We start from the raw sequence: 21,379 nt of genomic DNA, 5'->3' as shown, positions 1-21,379 counted from the left end.
TAATTACTTTGTTGAGCTGGAGAAAACATTTCCTGGCATCTGATTATCCAGTTTGTGCATGAAATCCTTCCACTGATGGGGAGCTCGTTGCTTCCCAGGGCAGCCTCTTCCATTTAAAAACAGCTCTGATTGCCAGAAACTTCTTAGTGAGCTGAAAACTATGCTGATCCGGGGTCGTACATCTCGTGGTTGCAGAAAAAAGAGGAGTGTTATGATTTGAACATTAGACTGTGAAGTTCTTTTCTGCCTTTCAGTCATCACATCCATCATCACCTTACCTTCTAAACCTCTGAAAGGAAAGGGTAACAAAACGTTAGGGTCATGTATTTTGTTTCCTCAATTTTGCGGCAAGTTGGAGCAAAATCTGTTTGCTCAAGACGCTGTTTCGTTATCGTTTTTTAACATTAAAATATTGTAAAGGACTAAAGGCAGAAAAGGAACAGGACAGTAGAATCTGCATTCCAATCACATCACTAAATGCGTGCCCAGAGCACGTTGGTTGAATTCTACAGAAATGTTTGCTACGGTATTGGGGCTGGGAGGAAGACTGTGATTGATTCTATCAATTTTTTGTTGTTGTTTTCACAAAAGTATCAGAGCCATCGGAGTGCGACCAGGTCAATGTCATCAGCTTGGAGTCCTTTCCCTGCAGAAGGAACAATTAGAAAGAGACACCCATGTGCTAGCTCTCAAAACTTGTGACCTGCACCTTCCACCCAGGAGGCTAGATTCCCCATCAATTCCTTACTTCTATCCCATTAGTGAGGACGTGCCGCTAAATCTTGGTCTTTTTCCTCAACTGAGGAGGAGGTTAAATTCCCTAGATTTATAGAGGAACCACCGAGACAGCGAGACCTCCTGGATTCCTAGAGAACACCAATAGGGGTGGAGTTCCGGGGGGGCGGAACCGTGACGGGATTCCGGTAAGCTTTCCGGAACTCGTTCTATTTGTGCTACAGGTTGTTGTATCGTCTGCAGGTTTTTCGTTTCCGCACCAGCCCCGCGACTCAGAGTTTCCGGCTGCGGGTAGCGTAGGGGACTAGAGATGCGTAGTTACTACCCCCTGCAGGATGTGGGGAGATGCCCACTCCCACGTTTCCCTCACTCACTCCCAGCCTAGCTTTGTGCTTTGACTTAACCTAAGTGATGAGATCGATTAGGAAAGGAATTGGAGACAAAACCAAGACACTAGCGTTTTCTGAGGTGTCCACAGGGTCGGTTTCTCTGAGCCCTCTCCTGGGCTTGCCTACGGCTGACTTCTCACTGTGGACTTTCCTCTGTGCCTGTGCACTCCTGGTGTCTCTTTCCTCTTCTTATAAGGACACCATTCCTATCCTTGAGGATAACACCCTTATGACCTTATTTAACCTTAATCACCTCCTTAAGTGCTCTGTCTCCAAATACAGCCACACTGGGGGTTAGGGCTTCCAGTGCATGGGTTTTGCGAGGGGCACACAATTCAGCCCAGAACAGTTGGGAACTATCTTGTCACTATCTGTGTTTTCCCATAGCACCTAGCACAGCGCCTTGCAAAATGGTAAATCTAGGTTTTTGTTAACAAAGTGATAGAACACCTGATGGGAACTGGGAGAGGAGTTATAAAGTCATTTAAATCTATTGTCTTAGCTCATCTTTGTTTATAAAATTTCTGAGCTCTATTCTGGAAGGTCCTAGTTCCTGCTTGGAACTTCAGTCTCCAGGACAATGGCACAGAGGTAAAAGGGAAGCTCCTGGGGCCTCTGGGGTGGGAACTGCAGGGGCAGGGTCTGTGCCCTTCCAGTAACCCCAGCAGTGTAGCAAGCATCTGTTCTAACGAGGGTTCGGGGTGGGGCTGTCTACCAGGCAGGTGCGGTGCAGTCAGCCGAGGTGGAGCGGTTGAGCCCTTGCTTCTCACAAGCTTATCTTCTGGCAGGATTCTGAACAGTCTGCGGTAAGCGGTATTGCCCCAGCAGGTGTCACAGTGGATGTAGGATCATTGGATGATCACAGCATGGCTTGGGGGCCTCCGTGGCTATTCATCTTGGTGAGCAGAGATTGCATTGCCACTTTGAATGATTGGACTAGAACATCTGTCTTGGCATCCTGTCCCCTTCAGAACCCACGCTGGATTCTTTTTGGTGAGCAAAGGGCTTATCATAATTGGGCCCCCCATTTTAATGATTTTTAATTGTCCGAGCCCCACTTGCCAGACTATATCGCTTAGCTTTTGGTTACAGCCCAATAATCCATCCAGTTCTTTGTTGAAATTCTTCAGTTCTTTTGGAAAAGAAAATGCAGGAGGTATTGTTCTAATCTCAGATTTAATGAAGAATATCTTAAACATGTATTAAGTCAGTTTAATGATAACAGCTCTAACAAATAGACCTACAAAGGTCTAGCTGCTCAAACACAATAGCAGTTTTTCTTTTTTTAATGAATTTTTAAAATATTTATTTATTTTATTTATCTATTTTATTTTTGGGGCTGCATTGTGTCTTAGTTGCAGCATGTGGGGTCTTTGTTGAGGCATGTGGGATCTTTGATTGTAGTGCGGGCTTCTCCCTAGCTGTGGCGCAAGGTCTCCAGGGCGCATGGGCTCTGTAGTTTGCGGCACGCGGGCTGTTTCGCTGTGGCATGGGCTTAGTTGCCCCGTGGCATGTGGGATCTTAGTTCCCCAACCAGGGCTTGAACCTGTGTCCCCTGCGTTGGAAGGTGGATTCTTTACCGCTGGACCACCAGGGAAGCCCCTATAAGTTCACTTTTTACCCCTATAACAGTGTAAGGCAGATATACATGACTGACAGGAAGGCTCTCCTCTGAGCAGTCAATCTGATGGCAGCCCTGGCATCTTCAGACGTGGCTTCCGAGACCTCCTTGGGGATTTTCTAACCTAGTCAACTGGGAGAAGAGAACACGGACGTGTGACAGGGCTTTATGGGCCAGGCCAAGAAGTGGCACACATCATCTTCACTATAGTCCACTGGTTAGAACTCGGTCACCTAGCTGCATTTAACAATACAAGCTGCAAAGTGTTGTCTAGCTGTGTGTCCAGGAAGGAGAAAAACAAATTTTTGATAAACTGGTAGCAATCTACAACAAGACTCAAAAATTACTAACTGTAGAAAATTGATAAATTCAACTACACTATATCAGGAAAAGACAAACAAAATGGGAAGCACAGCCCAGGAAGATGAAAAGATGCTCAACTACATTAGTAATAAGAGAAAAGCACATTAAACCACAATTGGATACGATTTCACAAAAGATTATCAAATCTTTCAAAATCCGTCAGTATCAAGTACCGATAAAGATATAGAATAGTGGAAACTCTCATCTGCTGTTGAGTGTGTAAGTTGTTACATTTATTAGGGAAAACAGTTTGCCATACTTTTTTTTTAGCCATGCCACATGGCATGTGGGATCTTAGTTCCCCAACCAAGGATCGAACCTGTGCCCCCTGCATTGGAAGCGTGGAGTCTTAACCACTGGAACGCCAGGGAAGTCCCTGGCCATACTTCTTAAAGTTGAACACGTATATATCTTATTTCTAGTTTTTTTCACAGGGAACCAAGAGGCATGTTGACATGCTGCTTTATAAAAGCCCCAGACTGGAAACATCCTGAAAACCCATCAACAAAAGAATAGATTCATAAATTGTGCTGTATTCCTGCAGTGGGATACTTATTGTCAGTGAATGTGGTTGAACCACAGCTACACAGAAAGATGCATGATTCTCAAAACACATGTGCAGTGAAAGAGTATGACTCCATGTATGTAAAGTTCTGAAAAAGCAGAACTAAGTAATACATCATCCAGACATATATAGATAGGTGGTACGTCTACATAATACAAGGGAATGATTAACATAAAACTCAGAATATTTGTTAACCTTTGGTGAAGAGGGAGGGAGAGGAGATTGGACAGAATATAAGAGGCTTTTGTGATTCTGAAAATGATCTATTTCTTACCTAGTATGAGGACGCATGGGTGTTCTTTTCATTATCATTTACTGTCATATATGCTCAGATACTTTTGAATTATGATATTATTTCACAAGAAACATGGACAAGTTTACTGTAAAATATTGCTAACATACAGACAAGTATAGACAATAGAGATTGATTTTAAAGAACATTCACATATGCACCAGATTAATCAATTCTTAACATATTTGCTTCATATCTTTTTTTAAAAATATATATATATATATTTATTTATTTGGTTGCACTGGGTCTTAGTTGTGGCAGGCAGGCTCCTTAGTTGTGGCTCACAGGCTTCTTAGTTGCGGCTTGCCAGCTCCTTAGTTGCAGCACACGGGCTCCTTAGTTGTGGCATGCATGTGGGATCTAGTTCCCTGACTAGGTATCGAACCCGTACCCCCTGCATTGGGAGTGCAGAGTCTTATCCACTGCACCACCAGGGAAATCCCTCATATCATTTTAAGAAATAAAATAATATGTACTGTAAAGACTCCCATTCCTTTCCCTCATCAGAAGGAATAACTATACTGAAATTGTGTCCTTCTTTTCCCCATTTTATACCACAAGATCTTGTATCCATAAACAATATATGTAGTGTTGCAGGATTTAAAATTTCATGCAGACATATTATATTCTGTCATATTGGAACTTGATTTGCCGTTTTAAGATTGATTTATGTTTCTGTATATAAATAGATCCAGTTTATTCAAACTGCTGTAAATTAGTTCCCGAGAGAGACTTGGAAGAATGTTAAATTTGGTAAATGTGGGTAGATGGTGTAAAGGATTCTCTGTATTATTTTTGCAATTTGGAAATTATTTCAGAATAACAGTATCACTACTGAGTCATTTATATTGGCAATATGCACTTGGAAATGGAAGTGGGGGAAGTATCCATTTGTGATAATGACACAAATAACTGACCATACGTTTACTTGAAAAAAATCTAAGAACTTACCTGAAAATGTATATTTTGACAGGAAGTCATCTATTACTATTTTATTCTAAAATGTAGAATTTCATGTAGTATTTTCCTTTATGCTTCCCCTCCTCATTTCTACCAGCTAAGAAATGTTGGCAGGAGAAGCCACCTGGATAAAAGCTACAGTTGAGTGTGAACTTGGAATAAGATCTAGACCGACACAGGTGTTGTCAAAGGTGTGAGCTGCATACTAGTCATATGACCATGTTATGTGACATTTTAGTGAACTGTAATCCAAGTGTGTAAAAAGAGGAGAAAATGAAAGCACTGAACAATTTTTATATCTTATTTTTAGTCATTTGAATTTTAACACAGTCTGTTTTTTCATTTATAGTTTAGCATTATTAGCTAAAGAAGGAAATAACATTTGTATTATTTATTTTTCACCTTGATTTAAATATGGTGTAAAAAGCTTCACTGGTCTTGTCAAAAAAAGGTGCACCTTTTCTAGTCCAGTGGAGTGTTCTAGACTCTTCTGACCTTTGCAGTATGAGCTAATGATTCCCCTGTGTGGCCAGGCATGGAGGACAGTGGGTCCAGCCCCTTAGCTAAATAGAAAAGCCAAAACTTGAGCGTTTCTTCTCCATTACCTTCCCTGGAGGGCTAGTTTGGAGCTCCTGCCCTACTGCTAAATATTGACAAACATGACCATACACTGACGATGACATCGCTGATCTGTGCTCCTGGCCTGGTGACCGTCTAGCCTCTGCGGAAGGCAGGAAGCCTGCCCTGCACGCCGGCACTCTTGAGCTGGGGACCCCTTTCTCCCAAGGCAAATTAGTTCAGCAAGTCTCCTAGACCAGCTCCACCCCTCCCCTCCTTTGTGTCCCAGGAATTCTACTGAAAAAAATATTTTCAGCAAATAAAACATTTTATAGGGGCCATTTATAAAGGGAAAGGAAGGCCATTTAATTTAGTCGTAGAGAAGGAAGTGGCACCAAATACAAGCTCCCTTGTTCCTCCATAAGAAGTCCTTAGGGTTTCTCCAGCAGTGCTGTCCAACAAGCCTGGGCTGATGGGAGTGTTCTATAATTGTGCTGATCTTGAAATGTGGCTTTTGATTTGAGGAAGTTTTTTAACTTTTTAAAATTTTAATTTAAATAGGCTCATATGGCTAGTGGCTGCCATATTGAAGAGTGCAGCTCTTTTCTCCTCCTTGGGACAGATGTGGCTGAAGGTAGGCATTTCCATGTTACCTCTGGATCCTTAGCTGTACCCTCTCTTTCTGGGAAGCTGGAAGCATCATCTACACAAAGTACATCATCTACACAAAGTAGATTCAGTAGTCTGAGCCAGACTGTGTACTCAAGCCTGGATCTGCTCTCACAGGTCCCCAACTCCAGAGGTGCTTGTGAGCAAGAATTCTCTCTCATTGGCTTATTTCCTCTTGTCAGAGGCCTCGACTTCTTAATTTTGTTCGGGGAAATAGAGTTTGGCAGCCTTTCCTTCCAGCCAGTTCCTGCCGCTTGGTACACAAGTACTGATACCGAACCCAGTATATAATCTAACACTCATTATTTTCCTGCTGCAAAGCTGAAGTTTCCTTTATTTTATGGGGTGCCACTTGCTTTCTTATAATTCCCAATAGAACTTTGTTTTTATGTGCTGGGTAAGAAATCATGGAACTGGTAAGGGCAAGAAAATAATCAAATCAAGAGATTTGATTAACATGAGAGGGTCTAACAGCAGCAGTTTACTCGTGAGGAGAAGAGGTGTTGAAATACTGGTAGGGGAGTTAGAAGGGACACAGAGAAGGGCAGACAGCTAATAAAGCAGCTACCACGGAGAGTGAATGTGCGTCATCCCATGGAAAGACTCTGAAAACAGTGTGAAACACATGCTTCACAGATGTTCCACCCTAGGGGAGAGGGAGACCTGGTATTCGTCAAAATCCCATCAAGCCTGGTTGAGGGCTGCCCCTAGAGCAGTGGTCTTTCGTGGTTTTCGAAAAAGCCCGCAGCCCAGGAGACACAGATGGTGCAAGTTGGATGAAGCACACGGCAGGGGCAAGGCCGGGGGCAGGGGCCAGGGCAGTAACAGCATCTGCTCTGAACATTGACTTTGAACTCTCAGTAGAACCTAGTAGCACACTAATTTTAGTTTCTGGGTAAATTTCGGTAATTCTTAATATCTCAGTAGTACTAGTGGGTAGCCCTTATTTTTAAAACGTCTGTATAATCTCAGGTGATTTTTCATTATGAAACCAAGAAAGGCATTCTTAAATCGTTCACGATCCAGAAGATGGTCTCCAGCCTGGGGGACCACAGAGTAAAACTTCTATGCCTTCCATCTGCCTTGACTTAACTCGGGGAAATGAAGGTAAAGGGGACCCGGGGAGACTGGACACAACAACCTATGACATTTCTATTAAGTAACTTTTTTTTTTTTTAAATTTAAATCCAGTTTTATTGTTTTGTTTTTTGGCTGTGCTGCAGAGCATGTGGGATCTTACTTCCCTGACCAGGGACCGAGCCCATGCCCCCTGTGTTGGAAGTGCAGAGTCCTAATCACTGGACCGCCAGGGAAGTCCTCTATTAAGTAATTCTTGACTGTAGCAAGAAGGTTAGCTACGAAGAGAGGGTCCCCACAGAAAAACCATTTCAGTTCCTGTTTATTAATTTTCATAAAACAATTGAGTTACACATATTTGCAAGAGTGGTTAAGTTCTGGTCTTTAAATGGTAGCTTTTCTGGTTACTGTCACATAGGTATCTGCTCTCTGTGAGTACCCTGATGCTTAATAAAGCTTGTGCGCCAACTGAAAGATTTTCCACATTTGTCACATCTGTAGGGTCTCTCTCCAGTATGAATGACCTCATGTCGATGAAGATTTGCCTTAAAACTAAAAGTTTTCCCACATTCGCTACATTCAAAGAATTCCTCCTTGGTATGGATTCTTTGATGCTGAATGAGATCTACATTCCGACCAAAGGATTCACCACATTCACCGCATTTATGAGTGTTCTGTTTATTGTGAATTTGTCGATGGCTCATAAGGGTTGAATGCCGGCCAAAGGCTTTTCCACATTCAATGCATTTATGGGGTTTCTCTCCACTGTGGATTAACTGATGTCGAATAAGGGTTGAATTCTGACTAAATGTTCTTTCACATTCGCTACATTTATAGGGTTTTTCTTTGGTATGGATCCTCCTATGTTCAACAAGATACGCCATCTGACGGAAACACTTTCCACAGTCATGACATTTATATGGCTTTTTTTGTGAGTGACACTGTTTGTGGACAATCAGAGCAGACTTCTGTTTGAAGGCCTGCCCACATATGTCGCACTCAAAGGGATCCTCTGAACTGTGAATTCTTTGATGTCGAACAAAATTTGCCTGACGCTGGAAGGCTCTTCCACATTCGCTGCATTCATAAGATTTCGCATTTGTAAGAATTCGCTTATGCCTCAAAAGCAGTGATCTCTGATGGAAGGGTCTTCCATACTCATCATATTTGCCCTGCTTTGTCCTTGCCTGAGCTTTCCGATCTTGAATAAGGTTAAGGTTTTGAAGGAAGTCCTTACAGCATTCATCACCAATAGTAGGGAGTGAAAGTCGGTAAATGTCCACAAATTCGTTACATTCAAGTAACTTTTCTAAGGGTTTCCTGGCCATTTTCTGCTTTACCAGTGACATCTTACATGACTCTAAATCTTCAGAAATGTTCTGCTTTGGAGTTAGCTCTTTCATCTTGAATCTGGCTTCAGGACCTAGCCAAAAAAAAAAGAAAGTATATAAATGACCTGACTGCCATAGAAGGAAAAAAAAGGAAAGAAGTCAAGAAGTTTGTGATACGAGACTCAAACGAGGCTAAGAAGTGCTCACCTAGTTAAACCATCATACTACAGAGGCCAGTATTCTGATTTCCTTCCATAGGACCCACAGCTTTCATATCAGAAAGAGCTCTTGACATCAGCTAACCAGCTAAAATGTGCACAAGAGTATATGTCAGAGAATGTGAGAATTGAATAAATCCATCACCATTAGTGGGATAACAACTTACTCTCAGTACCAGCAGTGTCACATAACTAGGAGAGAGGTAGCATTTTGTACTTTGTAGATAAGCATGTTTTTAATAATTCTGGGAGAAACAACTTCTTAAAAATGGAGAAAGTGTGTAAGATAGAATAGAAAAGGAAACAGAGAGAAATAAGTACAAAACCAATGGACTAGAGCAGTGGGTTTTCAACCAGGGATGGTGTTGCTGGAACCTAGTGGGTGGAGGCCAAGGATGCTGCTAAACATCCTACGAGGCCCAGCACAGCCCTCACCGCGAAGAATTAAACAGCCTAAAATGTCAGCGGTGCTGAGGCTGTGAGACCGTGGAGGGAGGGATGTGAAAAAGGGTAGAAGCAGCAATCAGGACATAGTACGTAGGACAAAGGAACATCAGTAAACACCGAGAGAATTTGGAAAACAAAATGAGAGCAAGGGAACAAGAGCAAGTATAGAGAAAGGGTAAGTGATGAGGGTAGAAAAAAGGAGTATCTAGGATGGCACGAGAGCTGTCAGAAAACACCAGACCGGCTGCTTCAGAGAAGCACGTGAAATGCAGTAGAAAGAGGATGAGCTTTGCAGACTTGATGTCAAGTCCCAACTATCAACCTACTAGCCGTGTGACAGACATCGCAGTCCCTTAGTTTCTTCACCTGGGAATGGGGCTGATGACCATACCCACCACCTGCAGGGGGCAGAAGGGACAATGAGCAGGAGAGACACCAGACACCCGGCTCGGTATCAGCACAGGAGGGGCCTGGTGAATGGGGTCCCTCCCTCTGCGTGACCCCCACAGGGCCGGGTCTTCTCCTCACCCACCTGGGCAAGCACTACCGGAAGCCTTCCTAGTCCCAGCTCTCGGTAGATCCAGGATCCACGGCTCTTCCCACTGCTCCAGCTGACAGATCACCTCAGGTTTGGGAAACTGAACTCCTACTCGTGGGGAAGTAAATGGGATGTGCTGGTTAGTGAGCAGCAGATGTCCCAGAGCTCATTTTACCCCTTGGGGTCTAAGCGGTGGGGGGACAGTGACAAGCAGAGATCAGGACAGTAGTGAACAGGGCTGGTGAGGAGAGGACTTGGTGCAATCTTTATTGAAAGCCTGAACAATATTCACACTCTGGGATGTGGTAATTTCACTCTTAGAAATATAGCCTAAGGAAAATTAGGACAAAGGTTAACGAACCAGAGATGTTCAGCAGAGTTCTAACAAACAGTGCAAACTGGAAATAAACTAAATGTCAATAGGGGAATGGTTAAAGTGTAGCACATGAATACAACAAAGGCAAAAGTATTAGGCAGATACTGAAAATCCATGTATTCAAAGAATATTTCTTTTGGGCTTCCCTGGTGGCGCAGTGGTTAAGAATCTGCCTGCCAATGCAGGGGACACGGGTTCGAGCCCCGGTCCGGGAAGGTCCCACATGCCGCAGAGCAACTAAGCCCATGAGCCACAACTACCGAGCCTGTGCTCTAGAGCCCGCGAGCCACAACTACTGAAGCCCGCGCGCCTAGAGCCTGTGGTCCACAACTAGAGAAGCCACTGCAATGAGAAGCCCACGCACCGCAAGAGTAGCCCCTGCTCGCCACAACTAAAGAAAGCCTGCACGCAGCAACGAAGACCCAATACAGCCAAAATAAAGAAAAAAAGAAATAAAAAACATTAAAAAAAAACTGAAAGAAGTTTCATATTAAAAAAAAAAGAATATTTCTTTTCCCCCCAGTGCATCTGATAACATTTTTCAAAGAATGTTTCTTAAAATATGAAAATGCTCCCTAGATATTTTAAAGCAGAATACAAAACTCATGTAAATTATGATCCAAATTTTGTTTTTAAAAACTACGTGTGTGTCTGTGCGTGTGTGTGTGTACAGATCTTCCTCTACTTACAAAAGGGTAACTTCCTGGTAAACCCAATCTAAACTGAAAATATGCTAAGTCAGAAATGCATTTATTACACCTAACCTCCCGAACGTCATAGCTTAGCCTCACCGACCTTAAACACGCAAAGAACACTTATATTACGCCACAGTTGGGCAAGATGATCTAACACAAAACCTACTTTATTATAAAGTGGTGAAAAGCTGTTGTAACTTACTGAATACTGTACTGAAAGTGAGAAACAGAATGGTTTCAAGTGTACTGGTTGGCTGCCCTTGTGACAACATGATCACATAGCTGTGTGGGAGCTGCGGCTCTGAGCCCAGCGTCACCAGAGAGGACGGTCCTGCATATCGCTACCCGACGAAAAGATAAAAATTCGAAGTGCGCTTTCCACTGAATGTGTATTGCTTTCACACCATTGTAAAGTTGAAAACATCTTAAGCTGAACCATCATAAATAGGACTGTCTGTATACATACACAAAAGTAAACCAAAATGTTAACAGGGTTAATGCTGGGCAGTGGGCAGGCAGATGATTTTAACTTTCTACTTTGTGAGGGTTTTTAATAACAGGGAAAATGCTGATACTATAATGTTAAGTTTTAAAGGGATTACAGAATTATACATAGACTATGCTCAGATAGCTTTTTTTTTAAAAAAACAGCACAGGAAAAAAAAACAGGAAGGAAATATTCCAAAATATTAACAGTGTTAGTCCTGAATGTTTTCCCCTTCCGCTGATGCTTTCCTCTATCTTCCATATATTCAAGTACGCTCTTGGAATGCTTTTAGAACAAAAGTAAACAGTGAAACATCCAGTGCTGGGTGGACAGTCTCACAAGAGGCGGTCAAGACTCTGTGCCAAGAGTGTCCGCAAGGGAGCCAACACTCCCCAGAAAGAAAAAGTCATCCAGGAACCTCCCACCCTAGGGAGACTCTGCATCGGAGTAACACAAAGGCAGGCTCCTGGGAAGATGGAAGCTGTGAAGGTTCAGAAGTGAAGTCAGTGAAGAATCATTTCCTGGGCACCCAGTGATGTTGTAAACAAGGAGGGAAACCATTTTCAGACAGAAGGAAGAAAAAGACTCTTCAAGGGAGCAAGATGCTAGACTTGGAATCTGCAGCGGCCAGTCTTTTCAGCTCCTAGGAGTCTTAACAGGTGTGGAGGATTCAGGTCGGGGTGGGGAATGGGCTCATCGTCTCTGAACTCTAAAACAAAAGGGAACTATTAATTGTCCACAATCCCTCATTTGAAAACTTTGAGGCCAGATGTGTTTCATGACTCAGAATTTTTCCAGATTTCAGAAAGGTGCCTTGGTGGGTATATTTTCTCTTATGCACCACCCCCAACAGGGGTTGGAGCTGAAACCTTAAACACACTGATATTTCTGATGCCATATATATATATATATATATATATATATAAAGACCAAATGAGAAAAAGGATGATAAATAGCTTCCTGTACGATAAAAACCAGATTTAACCACCTGATGACTTCAGGTTGGGTCTTATAGCCAAATGAGTTATGAAAAAACGTCTGGTTTTCAGAGCTTTTTCTGCTTCTGGAATTGCAGATAAGAGACTGAGGAGATGTGCAGACACTCAAAGTGAAATGTTAAGCTGACTCATTACCCAAGGAGAGCACGTTTCTGTAGTTGTCCAGCATCACGTCTCTGTAGAGGTCCTTCTGAGCCCAGTCCAGTGTGTCCCACTCTTCCCTGGTGAAGTACAGAGCCACGTCCTCAAAGGACAGCAACCCCTGGAAACACAGCGACTAACTGCAGCTGCAATTCTTACAATAACTTTGTGAGCTACAGTTTTATTATTACAGATGGTCAATATGTAAGGATTCTCTGGCCGTTTGATCTCTGCTGCAGTCACTCATCTCTGCTCTGGTAGCACAGACACAGCACAGACAACAGGAGAGCAAACGGGTGTGACTGTGACCCAATAGAACTACTCCCGGCTCCAGGTGAGTTTGCCGACCCTGCTCTGTACAACCCTACCTTCCACATCCTGTATTTCTTCTGCCCGGATCTCTCAGGAAAGAGATGGCTCATTCCCATGAGGTCACAGAGGATGGGGCAGCGTGCGGGCCATTCACACAGGGATGGACAGGCTAATGGGACACAGGGACGGACAGACTAATGGGAAACAGGGACGGACAGACTAATGGGACACAGGGACGGACAGGCTACTGGGACACAGGGATGGACAGGCTAATGGGACACAGGGATGGACAGGTTAATGGGAACCAACCAGGCGGGCTGGAGCTCGTGGGGCTGGCTGTCGTGGGCACCGCTACCCACTAGGTGTGAAGGGGGAGGACAGGAGGGGACACTGGGATCCAGAAAGTTGTTGGAGAAGCAAGACCGGAGCAGGGGGCAGCCCAGCAGGGAGGGACTGAGGGATAAACCCCCAACAGCGATCCCCTGCAGGCGTCTGGTCCCCACCCCATCCCCCTGCCAGAAGCCAATCCGAAGCAAGAGCAAGGGAGCCCGTGGATGGAGAATATAAAGGCCAGCCTCCCAGGGCGCAGACAAAGTGGGGAACGGCGGAGAGTGTCTCCACGGGCCAAACACAGACCGCTGAGCACCGTGCCCACGGCAGAAGTTTCCATCTGCAACTGTGTATCCAGCTCCCGGGGGCCGAGAGGCCTGGCGTCTGCCCCCCACACTCGCCGTGGTTCAGGGGGTGTTCGTGTGGAAGGGCTTCAGCAATAGGAACACCAGCCCCACCCGAGATGCTTCATGCCGCTCCCCTCTGCAGACAGACCCTGAGTCTCGCAAACGACAGGCCTTTCTTTCCTCCTGCCCACACCTGGCCCAGGGTTAGGGTCTCAAGCCCCCTCCCCCGATCCTGAATATCCTCCGTCCCCAGAGCTGCCCGCAGATGCCCTCACCTGCCCCACCTGCCTGCTGCCTTCTCTGCACCTGCGTGGAGGCTCCCAGGCGCTGGGATACAACGGTTCAAAGCCCCAGAGTCATCTGTGTGCGTGGGGTTTCCTAGCTGGGCCCTTCGTGTGGCTCCACAGTTCTCGCCCTCAAGGTCCTCACCAGGGGTCTTCTTCCCCTTTATCACTCCCGCTCCTTCAGGAAGCATTTACTGAGCACCAGGAAGTCGCCGGCCTCCGTGCCACACGCCAGTGACAGTAAACGCACAGAGGTGACAGCTCCTGCCGGGCCCACGGGACCAGCCCCTCGGGCTGCGCACTGCTCGACTCTAGGGGACACTGTTCACGTGGCAGCTGTGACAACGGGGCCCCCAGAGCTGCTAAGTGCACAGCGACCCACGGAGCCCCAGCCCCGCTTCAGGGAGTGAAGGGTCCAGTGGGGAAGCGGCAGAAGTCAACACGGTGACGATCCAGGGGTCCACGGGGGGCGACGGGGGCTGCGAGGACAGGGCTCGCCCCACCCCCTCCTCTCAGGAGGCACTGCCAGTCACTTCCCAGAAAGCAGCCCCCGGGGCACACGGCCCTCACCTCCTCCCGCCTCCCCACCGGCTCCCAGGCATCCCCTGCATCGGGCCTCACCCCCCCCTTCTCCCTCCTGCTGACCCCTCCTCCTCGGGCCGATTCCATTCTCTCCTGTCTCCTCCAGGGTCTTAATCCAATGACCACGACTCTCCTGTGTTTGCCCTTTTCCCCCTTGTGATACTGTGATTTAAATAAGAAATATATATTTGGTCTTCCTCCCTACTTCTGGCACAGAGTTCCTAAAAACCCTTGGATTTTCCTAAGGGATAAGCACAGAGGAGCATCTTTTAATATTTGGGCTTTGGTCCTCGGTTTCTGAAATAGCTCCAGGGCCATACAGGTGAGAGGAATGTCTTGTTACTCATAACAAATCCCTCAACCACACCTGAGTTCATGTTAATGCAGAAAACTCCTAAGGATGGGGTTGGATGTCAGGGGAACAAGCATGTGATGAGAGGGTTAGAACCTTCACCCCTAGCACCTGCGGGGCGGGGAAAGGCTGGGGTTCAGTCAGTCACCAAAGGTCAGTGACTCAACCCATCACGCCTACGTAATGAACCCCCATAAAAGCGCAGAAACGGAGGTGCTGGGGGGTGTCTGCCTGGAGAGGAAAGCCCTGCACCCCTCCCCCACTACCCCTGCCCTGTGCCTCTCTTCCATCGGGCTGATCCTGAGTTGTAGCCTTTTACATGAACCAGGACCTGCTCAGTAAACCGTTTTCAGAGTTCCGTGAGCCACTCTACCAGATCAATGGCACCCGCGGAGTGGGTCGTGGGAACCCAATTTAGAGCCGGTGGGTCAGAAGCAGAGGTGACAGCCCGCACTTGTGACTGGCGTCTGAGTTCGGGGCGGGGGGCGGTCTTGCGGGGACTGAGCCCTTACCCTGTGGGTCCGATGCTAACTCCAGGGTGACAGTGTCAGAATGAGTTAAATTGCGGGCACCCAGCTGGTGTCAGAACGGTCAGAAGTGAGGCGTCATGAAGCAGAGCAACACAGCCGCATTCCTTCCCAGACTATCACTCCTGCCCGTAGCCCGCAGGATGCTGCCGCCTCTCCTGCCTTTACAAAGCTGCTCCTGGCGCCTTGCTCCCTCTCGCTTCCGCCCTCTCTCCTTCCCTTACTGGGCCTTTTCTGTAAAGAAGACCCTACACGCTCACGTCCAGTCACCCCACACCCACCCAGTGGCTCTTCTGCAGCTGTCCTCCTGAGCCCAGCCCTCCGCCCACGTGGGAACACAAGGGAGAGTCATGGAGTCAATGCAGGATCTCAGAGAGATTTCAGAGGGAGGATTTTTGAGCTGAGTCTCAGCATATGCAGAGGTCGGTTGCCTGTGGACAGGGAGAACAGGATGCACACAGGCCTGGGGACAGAAGGGAGTCCACATCTCTGCGGGCGGGTCCTCTGGCCGTCAGGGAGGGCGGGAGATGCCACCAGAAGGGCAGGCAGAGCTCTGTGATCCCTCAGCAAACGGACACGCTGGGCCAACGGGTCAAAGCGCTGCCCCTCCAACTCCCTCTTGCCTCCCTCCCGTCCAAGACTGTTCTTTCCAAATGGTCGCGAGGGTTCCTCACGTGTCTCCTCACTTTTCTACTCAGCCTCTCACACTCACCCTCCATCATGTTATGAGTTCAGTAACTAAGCTTCCAGTGTCCCTTTGATGCCAACAGATCAGAATTTATCCTGTGTTGTGGGAGTTTGTTTCCACAGCTCCCTCTCCAAATGGCTTGTAAGCGCCTTAGGCGAGAGCTTCTCTCCCAGCACAAAGGCAGTACTATCTGGTATACAGTAGGTACACAATAGTGCTCACTGACAGAAACAAGGAGCAACTGTGGTGACAACAGCTAAACTTACAGAGCGCTCCACGTGTCGCTAGATACCCTGCCGATACGCCACGTGCCCCGTTTCATTGAATCCTCGCAACTCTGCGACAGCTACTATCATTATCCCATTTTCCAGATAAGGAAACCGTGAGAGATCAGGTAACACATCTAAAACAGAGCCTGGATTTGAACCCGTCTGGCCCCAAAGTTCAAGCTCTTTACATCCTACCTTCCAAGAAGAAAAAAACCCCAGCTGATAAAGATGGCTCGACCTGAACAGAGGAGTTAAAGCCACGTGAACGCCATCGCCCGGCGGTGAGGCTACACCAAGGTAGGGGAGGAGCAACCCTGCTCACCTTCCACAGGACTGGCAGGAACACGGCTTCCATGGCCTGGCCTCTGAGGTGGTGCAGCCTCCCGGCCATCAGGCTGAGCTGAAGGAGAGGAAAAGAGCACACGTAAGGCCAGCCCCGATTTGAAGCTCTCTCACCAGGCAGCCCTGGACAGGGAATTCCAATGGGGCCAACGAACCTCAGCTAGCACAAAGTCACTGTGTTTGGTGTTGGAATATGTGATAAAATGAAAGCAACTGCTCGAATACTCTTGTTAGGAATTTCTGAAGCTAAATCAATTTCCAATCTTTATCCAAGGAAACCTGTGGCTCTGCCCTCACCTCCTCCCTAGAGTATATTCAGCAGCACCTCATTGAGAGACTCAATACGCCAAGGGACCAGACTGTAGGAAAAAACAGAACTCTGACCTGCAACCTGCAGCAACCCGCCTGGAACCCAAACCACAAGCAATGCAGCAATAGGCCCTACATCAGGACTTGGTCTACAAGTGCCAGCTTGTCTCTGATATGTACCCCTGTCCTCCATCTAGGGCCGACAGGAAAAGCCGAATATGCTCCCGTACCCAATCACGTAGGATGTTCCGCTTCTTTTATTTAACCTGCCTCCAGTTTTTCCAAGCCAATCAGCTCCAAACTCAGCATATTTGAGTCTTCCCTCTTTTCCACTATAAAACTTCCCCTGCTTGCCTTTGAGTCTCTGCCACACACATGTGATGGTGGCCAACTCCCTTGGCCATGAAGGGAATGAAGAGCCTTTGCTTGTTCTCTTTTGGGTGGTCTTCATGTATTTCTACATCACACAGAATCAGCTCAGATAGTGTAAAAATGATTTTAGGGCAGTTAGAGATTTTAGGCTACATATGATATACAAAGAGCTAATTGTGGTCAAAAGAAAATTCAGAAGACTTTACTTGATATGAACATTTTAGGGAGCAAAACCCAAACTGTGAACAAGGAGACTTCAAAACTGAAAGTCTTGGGCTCTCAGCAGTTACCGCTCAGTTTATAAAGCCTGTGAAGGGGTGGCAGAATAAGCCACCCCAAAATATACCACTTTGGAATACTGAGCTGTGGGACTTAAAAAACGGCTGTTTAAAAAAGAAGCAACAGGGGAACTTCCTGGCAGTCCAGTGGTTAGGACTCGGGGCTTTCACTGCCGGGGCCTGGGTTCCAACCCTAGTTGGGGAACTAAGATCCTGAAAGCTATGTGGACTCACTCATGCTAAGCCCCATGTCAGCAAACCAACACTTAATCCTTAACCTAACTGCCATTTCAGCCTCTTCCAGGAATAGAACCTCCCTCCGCTTTCCCTATGAAGATAGTATTTAGGCCTGAATTCTACGCCATCTCAGGGGTTAGTCATTTTTCCTTGGGTATCTCCCATGTTTACATGAGGTATACATGTTAAGAAACTTGTTTATTTTCATCTTTTATTGCGGGGGTCTCAACTAAGTACTCAGAAGGGTAGAGAGAAAATTATTTTCCTCCCATACACATGAATGAGGAAGTACATTGTTTTCTATTGGGACTGGTTACTAGAAACTGACATTCCTTTTAGAAGAGTAGCACCGGACAAGTTTACTTGTTTGTAGCTGATTGGCTAGGAAGCTGCCAGGTCACCCTGACATGAAGAAAGCTTGTTTCCGTTAAGGACAGAGCCAGCATTTGGGGGAAACTAGGACAGCTTTTAAGTTTTGGTTCCGCAGCTATGGGTGGTTGGCCAGGGGACATACCCAAACTGTGGCCTCCGCTTTGCTTCTTTTTAAATATAGTAAATTCGGTGTTGTTTCTCTCAGGGAATACACAAATGATGGGATACGGAGGATCTTCATTTTTTAATTGTGCTTCTCTGGCTACCGGCGAACCTTGCTTTATGTAAGTACATCTTTAAGAAAGTCCCTCACACACCGTTCACGTTCCCTAAAAACACTGCTCCTAAGCGCTCCTGCCTCTTAAGCAAGAAGGCACCCCCCAGACGGTCCTGATCAGGGGAAGGGACCTCAACCCTTTCATTATCTAAACTAGATTATCTTCTGTGAGCGTTGTGCATTTGGAAGTCAGAACCCATAATCCAATTTGTTAATCTATAACAATACAGTGCCCTGAAGATCGGGGTGGGATGGGGGGGAAGGATACGGGGGGGAGGGGGTGTCTCTCCAGCCCTCACACCTTCTATGGCGGGGCCCCTGAGGCTTCCCCGCGGCACCCAATCCTCCCATCACACTAGCTCCTTTCTCCCCAAACCTCGCGGCCTCCGACTCCAGCCGCGTCGCCTCCTCCAGGAAGTCCTCAGGATGCACCTGCGGCTGCCATGGGGGCTGGGATCCCCTCTCGAGGTGCTGGGCTGGACCCGGAATCAGGTCCGAGCCTCTCAGCTAAACCGCACCTAAAGGCGCGACGCTAAAGGTCCCTGAGCCTGTCAGCCGGATCACTGGCGCACGCCGAGCAGAGCGTCCCCACCCGAGTACCTTCTAGGAACGGCGGAGGCTTCGCAACTCTCTGATAGAGGGTAAGGGTAGGGGCGGGGGTGGGGGGAGTGTGCGAGTAAGGGGGCGGGGCGCTCATGTCTCTCGCAACCTCCGCTCCTGGCCGGAGCCAATCAACTGCCGCAGAGGGCGTTGACTAGGCCACGTGACTTCCAGGCCCCGCCCCAGCCCGTTCCAGCCTACCCTGGAGGTCTGGAGGCTAGGGGCTTTAAAAATGCTAATACCAAGTCCTTCCCCTTCGCACCGATTGTAGCAAAATCTCTAGGAGTGAGCCCTCGTGCAGTTGGGTATTTTTAAAAGCTCCTCCTGGTAGTCTAATATAGAGTGACCAACTTTTTAGAGAGCCGACCCTGGACACAGCCCTACCAGGCAAAAAAAAAATGTTAGTATAATGAATTATAATACACATATATGTTATTAAGATAAAAACATAAAAATAGATACTTATCTGAAATTATGTTATTCAGAATTGTTTACTTTTCTGTGACATGAATGCTGTTATTTAAAGCAACAGAGGACTTAGTGACAATTAATTGTAAATGATAATAGGACTAATTAATCTTTTATATGATTCTATATGTTTAGTAAAGAAATGAGAGACTGCAGATTAAAAAAAAAAAAGCCTTCTGAGGTATTGTGTGAAATCTCCGTTTAAGTCCTGATTTCCACGGGATATACCTATATATATCTCCAGTATCATACTAGTTGTTTGACCTGGGACAAATTACTTAGCTCCTCTGTACCTTATTTTCCATAGATGTAAAATGAGGATACCAGTACTATGAATTTCATAGAGTTATGAGTATTAAATGAGTTAATATATGTGAAGTGCTTAAAACAATGCCTGGCACAGTAAATGTTCCTCAAGTATTAGAGTGAAAACCTTCAGTTTTCCAAACATGTTTAGATGAATACAGACATTCATTGACTCAGTGTTGTAGCAGTTTGAACTTCCATAGGAGAATTCAAAAAATCAGGAAATACAATGAAATTCATTAATTCGATTAATGTTTATTGAGTGCCTAGAATGTGCCAGGCACTGTTAGATTTTAAATATTACACATTTAAATGTTATTCAAAGCACTTAAGGCTTGGTCCAGGCAAAAAGCTGCTGAACTCAGACAGAAAAATGCTCACACAGTTGAGCTTTTGACAATCATGCTGTGCTAAGTTGACGACATTGGAGACCTGGGGGCCTCAAACTCAGGGATAGTTTCCCTATCAAAATATTTACTGATATCTGAAGCTACATGGAATAGAAGGCTAAAGAGCTATACTAGAACATTGGACAAGGAAGAGAGGAATTTTCCAGTCTCCCAGTGTTTATGAGATAAAGACCACTATGGAGAGGAGATCAATAATTGTAAGTCTTATAAGCAATAGTTCCTATTGCTACTCTTTAAGCTTGCTGATCCTTTCAGATATTGGTGCTTTTTAAAATCTCTACAAGTTCCATTTCTTTCTTTCTTTTTTTTTTTTTTTTTTTTTTTGGCGTACGCGGGCCTCTCACTGCTGTGGCCTCTCCCGTTGCGGAGCACAGGCTCCGGATGCGCAGGCTCAGTGGCCATGGCTCACGGGCCTAGCCGTTCTGCGGCATGTGGGATCTTCCCGGACCAGGGCACAAACCCAGGTCCCCTGCAACGGCAGGCAGACTCTCAACCACTGCTTCACCAGGGAAGCCCCATTTATTTCTTTTTATTATGTTGTATTTTTCTGTTCATTATGTTTATGCTTTCTTTTAAATCCTTGAGCAGCATATCCATAATAATTATTTTAAGGTCCTTGTCTCCAAACCCCATAATTTCTGTTCTTTCTGAATCTGTTTCTACTGACTGATTATTTTCCTGGTTTTGGATTACATTTTCCTGCTTCTTTACATATCTATTAATTTTTGATTGGATGCTAGACATTATGAAGTTTACATTGCATGTTAGAGTTTGTTGTCTCCTTTAAAAATCATTAGAACCATACAGTCCAGAAATTCCACCTCTGGGTAAGTTCCACAAAGAATTGAAAGCAGCAACTCCAACAGATATTTGTACACCCATGTTCATCATAGCATTATTCACAATAACCAAAAGGTGAAAACAAGTGACCTGGACCGATGAATAGATAAACAAATGGTAGTCTACATACAATGGAATATTGTTCAGCACTAAATAGGAAGGAAATTCTGACAAATGCTATAACGTGGATGAACCTTGAGGATGTTATGCTAAATGAAATAGGCCAGACATAAAAGGACAAATGTTGTATGATTCCACTTATATGAGGTACCTAGAATAGTCAAATTCATAGAGACAGAAAGTGGAAAGGTGGTTGCCAGGGACTGAGTGGAGGGGGAAATGGAGAGTTGGTGTTTAATGGGTGCAGAGATTCAGTTTGTGAAGATGAAGAAAGTTCTGGAGATGGACTGTGTTGGT

At 45.8% G+C, this 21,379-nt stretch overlaps 1 protein-coding gene and 1 long non-coding RNA gene across 7 annotated transcripts; one reads left to right on the top strand and one right to left on the bottom strand.

The window, feature by feature from the left end:
• Positions 1 to 964: 964 nt before the first annotated feature.
• LOC307197877 lies at positions 965 to 6,570 on the top strand. Its single transcript, XR_013831533.1, has 3 exons — positions 965 to 1,715; positions 1,913 to 2,117; positions 6,045 to 6,570. It is a non-coding gene; the product is annotated as an uncharacterized lncRNA (long non-coding RNA).
• Positions 6,571 to 6,733: 163 nt separating this feature from the next.
• On the bottom strand, positions 6,734 to 18,906 carry ZNF789 (zinc finger protein 789). Of its 6 annotated transcripts, XM_079944372.1 has the most exons (7): positions 18,715 to 18,898; positions 16,474 to 16,551; positions 12,455 to 12,581; positions 9,758 to 9,871; positions 9,552 to 9,623; positions 8,768 to 8,866; positions 8,548 to 8,652 (listed from the first exon to the last, which is right to left on the bottom strand). In XM_079944372.1, the coding sequence occupies exons 2-6, from the start codon at positions 16,540 to 16,542 to the stop codon at positions 8,859 to 8,861; spliced, it is 390 nt and encodes a 129-aa protein (XP_079800498.1). In that variant the 5' UTR covers positions 16,543 to 16,551; positions 18,715 to 18,898; the 3' UTR covers positions 8,548 to 8,652; positions 8,768 to 8,858. The 6 variants fall into 6 exon arrangements, with proteins under 6 accessions (XP_079800495.1, XP_079800494.1, XP_079800496.1 ...); XM_079944369.1 differs by lacking the exon at positions 8,768 to 8,866 and having other exon boundaries at positions 6,734 to 8,652; positions 18,857 to 18,906; XM_079944368.1 differs by lacking the exon at positions 8,768 to 8,866 and having other exon boundaries at positions 6,734 to 8,652.
• Positions 18,907 to 21,379: the final 2,473 nt, after the last annotated feature.

Source organism: Stenella coeruleoalba (genome assembly GCF_951394435.1).
Source record: "Stenella coeruleoalba genome assembly, chromosome: 15".
Lineage (NCBI taxonomy): Eukaryota > Metazoa > Chordata > Mammalia > Artiodactyla > Delphinidae > Stenella > Stenella coeruleoalba.
The sequence above is the reverse complement of the archived record's forward strand: the minus strand, read 5'-3'. Positions and strand labels throughout refer to the sequence as shown.

Bases quoted from the DNA above. Each gene is read 5' to 3' on its own strand.
- ZNF789 (XM_079944369.1), bottom strand. From the start codon at position 16,542: ATGGCCGGGAGGCTGCACCACCTCAGAGGCCAGGCCATGGAAGCCGTG. The intron at 12,582-16,473 runs GTGAGCAGGGTT...CTGTGTTTCCAG, and splicing joins TCCTGCCAGTCCTGTGGAAG to GGGTTGCTGTCCTTTGAGGA. The intron at 9,872-12,454 runs GTAATGAGTCAG...CCCCACGAGTAG, and splicing joins CAGAAACGTGCTCTCCTTGG to GAGTTCAGTTTCCCAAACCT.